Source organism: Martes martes, assembly GCF_963455335.1.
Source record: "Martes martes genome assembly, chromosome: 8".
NCBI classification, from domain to species: domain Eukaryota; kingdom Metazoa; phylum Chordata; class Mammalia; order Carnivora; family Mustelidae; genus Martes; species Martes martes.
In genome coordinates, this window is record NC_137895.1 from 90,297,975 (window position 1) to 90,304,159 (window position 6,185).

At 34.8% G+C, this 6,185-nt stretch overlaps 1 protein-coding gene across 1 annotated transcript; it reads left to right on the forward strand.

Moving 5' to 3' along the window:
- Positions 1–4,934: 4,934 nt before the first annotated feature.
- On the forward strand, positions 4,935–5,873 carry LOC308347464 (olfactory receptor 6C3-like; the record flags this gene model as incomplete). Its single annotated transcript, XM_080810940.1, has 1 exon — positions 4,935–5,873. The coding sequence occupies one exon, from the start codon at positions 4,935–4,937 to the stop codon at positions 5,871–5,873; it is 939 nt and encodes a 312-aa protein (XP_080667066.1).
- Positions 5,874–6,185: the final 312 nt, after the last annotated feature.

Sequence of the window (6,185 nt, forward strand, 5' to 3'; positions counted from 1 at the left end):
GAAATACAAATCAAAACCACACTGAGATGTTACCTTATACCAGTTAGAATGGCTGAAGTCAAAATGACAAAAAATAATACATGCTGATAAGATGCAGAGAAAAGGGACCCCACATGCACTGTTGGTGAGAATGTAAATTGTTAAACCTGCTGTGGGAAACATTATGAAGTTTCCCCAGAAAATTAAGAATTTAAAGAATTTAGGTCCTAAAGATTTTATTATTGGGTATTTACCAGCCCCCCCCAAACTGTCTAATTTCAATAATATACACACCTCTATGTTTATTGCAACATTATTTACAATAGCCAGGATATGAGACAACTTAAGTATCTGTCAATAGACACAATAGATGAATGGATAGGGAAGAGGTGATTTTTTATATATATATATATGATATATATATATATAATTATATATAATATATACAATTGTGTGTGTATGTATATACATATATATAAAATAAGATGATATATATATTATGTGTATATTCTGTATATATGTATGTGTATACATACATAAGTGTATGTATATATACACATCTGCATGCGTGTGTGTGTATATATGTATGTATATATATGTATGTATATATATACACATCTGCATGCATGTGTGTGTATATATATGTATGTATATATATACACACATATATATAATGGAATAATACACAGCCATAAAAAAGGGTGAGATCCTCCACTTGAAATAACATGGATGGATGTAGAAGGTATTATCATAAGTGAAATAGCTCAGACTGAGAAAGACAAATACCATATGATTCTCCTAATAGTGGCTACTTTAAAAAGAAATGAATAAACAGGGCACCTGGATGGCTCAGTAGATTAAGTGTCTGCCTTCAGCTCAGGTCATAATCTGAAGAACCTGGGATGGAGGCCCACGTGGGACTCCCTGTTTAGTGGGGGAGTTTGCTTCTCCCTCTCCGCAGCCCCTGCTCATGTTCTCTCTCACTCTCTCTCTCTCCAATAAATAAATAAAATATTTAAAATAAACAAATAAATAAACAAACAACAAAAGGCAGAACCAAACATGTAAATATGGAGAACAAACTGATGGTTGTCAGAGGAGAGGTGGGTTGTGGGTTGGGTAAAATGGGTGAAGGGGAGAGGGAGATACAGGCTTTCAGTTATGAAATAAGTCCTGGGAGTAAAACACACAACAGAAGGAATACAATCAATGATATTGTAATACCAGTGTAAGGGGACAGATGGTAGCTAGACTTGTGATGAACACAGCATAATGTATAAACTTCTCAATCACTAAGTGTGTTCCTGAAACTAATGTAACAGTGTAAGTCAACTATACTCATGTGTTTTTTTTGTGTTTTTTTTTAAATTAATAACAAAAAAAGAAAGAATAGGTAAGTTTGTTGAGCACAGAGCAGACATTTTCAAGGGAATAATGAGATCCAGAACTGGTCCTATGGATTGTGGATATAGTAAGCAGGTTGGGGCTGAGAGTTGACAAGATAAAGGAGGCTTTTAGATCTGGCAGAGGATTTAATCCTGAATGGTTTTTGGAAGAAGGTGGGCAATAGCCTAACACTAAAGTCTGAAAATGTTTTTTGGGTTTGGTTTTTTGGTTTTTTGGTTTTTTTAACAAAGAACTTGGTAATTTTCATTTCAAAGCCCTATTTTCACTTTAAAGTTAGTAACAAAAATACACAACAAAAATAAATAAATAAAATAATTTGCCTATTCATTCTACTTTTTACAGGTGGAGGTGTATCATTTAATAAAGTCTGGATGCTACTCTTGGTGAAGGGTCCACTACTGTGTAGCTTAGCCCTGTATTTAACCCATCCCAAGGGAACTGAGAATAAACTATCTCCTGAGTGTAGACTGAGCTCCATGGGCATATCAGGAAAAATAAGTACACACAAAAGCAACCTAGTCTGATTGTGTTGCTGGTAAGTACACTTTTGCTTTTATGTCACTGCATTGCTAGCTTTCTAGGAAGATGCATGTCACGGCATCACTATACTTCTTGAGTTTATCTCTTTTTGCAACTTTTCCTTTCTTCACTCTGGTCTCTCAGGGATTTATACAATGACCAGAGAAGGTAAGATTGTTTAGTATTTAGTATTCAGTCAATCTTCATCTTATCCAGGAAGCTGTGAAATATTTTACCTTCCAGTCATCAGGTTTTAGCCCCTGGAAATCTCTTAAAGAATTCACAGGCTTACAATAGTACTTCTTGGAGTTCAGTTCAGAACAATGTTTATGGTAATATGGAAACATAAAAGTGATAAAAAGAAATTCCTTTGACTGGAGCAGAGGCTATAGAAAGCTTGTGTGCAATCAAGCCTGCATTTTCTCAGTGTGAGAGGCTTTTACATGACAGAGACAAGGGTAAACTCATGACAAAAACCTCCTGAAGTAGATTATGAGTGCACTGCCTCTCACATTTTAAGTAAATTAAGAAAATCTGGGGTTATATTTATGACTTGAATCATTAGATATAACAAAAAATAAGTATGTTCCATACTTGTCAGTGAATGTGCTTACCTCCCATTCCTGAGGTTATTTTGTTGAAATAAATTGCAGGAATCCCCAAGTTATCACATTAGTATATTTATAATTACTAATTTTATGATTTACATTTTTCAAAATATGGTAGCAATCTCTGTCTTTCGATCTGACAGTTTTGCTGGTGTCTTAGAACAAAAGTGTGTTTATTCCTAAAGGAAGAAACGTTGATTGTCAGGAAAAATTAAAAGAAAAAAAGAGGCACAATATAAGCTTGACACTTATCCCCTACAGGAAGAAAATAATACAGCAAATATTATTGAGAACTTTAAACATAGATAAAATATTGGTTTCTAAGAATAAAGACAGAACATGATGGATAAAAGTCATATAAGATTACTTTTTTTTATATCTTTTTTTAATTTATTTGACAGAGAGAAATCAGAAGTAGGCAGAGAGGCAGGCAGAGAGAGGGGGGGATGCAGGCTCCCCACTGAGCAGAGAGTCCGATGCGGGGCTCGATCCCAGGACCCTGAGACCATGACCCAAGCCGAAGGCAGAGGCTTAAACCACTGAGCCACCCAGGCGCCCTAAGATTACTTTTTTTTAATCATAAAAAGAATATACAGCTTTCTGCATTGAACATTTCTCCAAAACCAAATTCACTAAATTTACTAAAAAAGAAACTTACTTATTTTGGTTAACTGTTTTTTTTTTTTAATTGAAACAAAATGAGCTTCATTTTTTAAATAATTTTTAAAAAATTTTCTTATTATGTTCAGTTAGCCAACATATAGATTACATTTTTTTAAGGATTTTATTTATTTATTTGACAGAGAGAAAGAGCACAAGCAGAGGGAGCTGGAGGCAGAGGGAGAAGTAGGTTCCTAACTGAGCAGGGAGCCTGATGCCAGACTAGATCCTAGGACCCTGGGAGCATGGCCTGAGCCAAAGGCAGATGTATAACTGACTGAGCCACCCATGTGCCCTATATTGATTACATTTTAATAATCTATAGTTTCTATAAAGTAAAATTTACAGAGAATTTTATTAATTCTACTTATTTAATCTTCTGGAAAGAAGACAATGAGATATTTTGTGATCAAACAATTCCCTTATGAACTCCTCTTGTCCTCAAATATGGAGAGTAACAAAACAAAGTGAACATAGTTTAAAATGAAAAAAAAAAAAAAGGAAGTCAATTGTTAATTTAAATAAAGAACATGAAGATGACATGAATGGATCACTATGTTGTAAAAACTATGTTATTTATATGACTTCTTCCATGTATTAAATGATATTTTTGGCTTCTGTTTTCTTTCACACAAATAAAGAATTTTACTCTCATTTACAACCAAGGCAATTCTAGTCTCATATTTCTAAGATGGGAAATATATTTATTTCTTCTTGTCACATTTAAAAAGTATATATTTTAAGAATAACAATAATCGTGTTCTTATTAAGCTCAGGAATTATAACAGAGACATCAGCTTCCACCAAAATGAGAAGATGAAGTTTGTAAGTGGCATCAAATTTTAAACTCAGAATTAGGTATTTCAGTCCTAAGAACACACAATCCTGGAAACTGGAAAACAATGCTTCAATATATAAATTACAGATGTGATAGCTAGTATTGCAGGAATGAATTTCCTTTGCCTCTGGAGACATATCTAGAAAAATGTTACTGTGGCCAATTTCAGAGAGATTACTCCCTGTGCCCTCTTCTAGGATTTTTATGCTTTCAGGTCTCACATTTAGATCTTAAATCCATTTCAAGTTTAGTTTTGTGGATGGTATAAGAGAGTGGTGTATTTTCATTCCTCTGCATGTAGCTGACCAGTTTACACCACCATTTGTTGGAGAGACTCTCTTTCTTCCCATTGGATGTTCTTTCCTCCTTTATGGAATGAAGACACTCTTAACTGTAGAGAACAAACTGATGATTACCAGAGGGGAGATGGGTGGGAGAAAGGGAGAAATAGGGGATGACGATTAAGGAAGGAGTACACGTGTCCTGATGAGCACTGGGTGATGTATGCAATTGTTGAATCACTATATTGTACAAGTGAATTGAATATAAGTGTGTGTTACCAACACTGGAATTAAAATAAAATAAAAATTAAGAAATAAAAATTAAGAAATATGTTGCATATATAGACAATTTGCTTACAGGTACAGGTGTTATGTAAAGTCACTCATGAGGGGACTTTTAACATAGACCTATGAATATGTTTTCCTTTTCAAGAGAGGATGTGTAAAATATATGTGCTTTAACAGACTGAGTGGATATTGCAAAACTGCACACAGGAAAAATGTTCCATTGCTTCATTTCATTGGAGCTACTAATATGAACATTAAAATTTTTAAACCCTCAATTCCTTTGCTATTCACATACTCTTTCTTTTTGTCTTGTTTCCCAACAGTAGATTTTGCTTAAAGAAAATAAAAGGCAGCATGAGAAACCACACAAAGATTACAGAGTTCATTCTCTTAGGCATCTCAGATGACCCACAGCTTCAGGTTGTGATCTTTGTCTTTTTATTTATGGCTTATGTATTAAGTGTCTCTGGAAACTTAACCATCATCATCCTCACCTTGATAGACTGTCATCTCAAGACTCCTATGTATTACTTCCTGCAGAATTTCTCCTTCTTAGAAATCACATTCACCAGTGTCTCTATCCCCAGATTTTTGGGGGCAATCATTACAAATATCAAGAGCATTTCCTATAACAATTGTTTAGCTCAACTATTTTTCTTCATTTTCATGGGTGTTTCTGAATTTTTTCTTCTCACTGCCATGTCCTTTGATCGTTACGTTGCCATCTGCAAGCCTCTTCATTACACCACCATCATGAGCAAAAAAATCTGCACCCTGCTTGTCTTTGGGTCCTGGCTAGGAGGATTTCTTACCATTTTCCCACCACTCATGCTCATCCTCCAGCTAGATTTCTGTGCTTCCAATGTAATTGATCATTTCTCTTGTGACTATTTCCCCATCTTACAACTCTCGTGCTCAGATACATGGCTTTTGGAGATGATTGGCTTTTACTTTGCTTTTGTCACTCTGCTCTTCACTTTGGCATTAGTGATTCTCTCCTACCTGTGCATCCTTAGCACCATCCTGAGAATCCCATCTGCTAGTCAGAGGAAGAAGGCTTTCTCCACGTGCTCCTCTCACTTGATTGTCATTTCCATCTCTTATGGGAGCTGTATATTCATGTATGTCAAGCCTTCAGCAAAAGAAAGAGCATCACTGACCAAAGGAGTAGCTATTCTCAACACCTCAATTGCCCCCATGTTGAACCCTTTTATTTATACCCTGAGGAATCAGCAAGTAAAACAAGCTTTCAGAAACTTGCTTCATAAAGTACTGCTTTCTAGACACAAATGAAAATATGTATTAACATGAATAGATGTCATTGTGAAGATCCAATAAAGGACAAATAAAATTTCAACTTCTATCCTCCAATATCCATCTCACAGATACATGTAAGGCAAAGCACTTTAATTTTTCTTTTAAACCAAAAGTAGCTACGTTATATCTTTCTTTCAAACCCTCTATAGGTTCTGTTTCCTTATTGAGTTACAATTCTACACAGAAAGGCAGTGGCTATAAAACATACCTAATTTGGCTGATTGTTATGAATAACACAAATATTGTATATGGTAATAGATAAAGGAGTAAACAGTTTAATCAACTTAC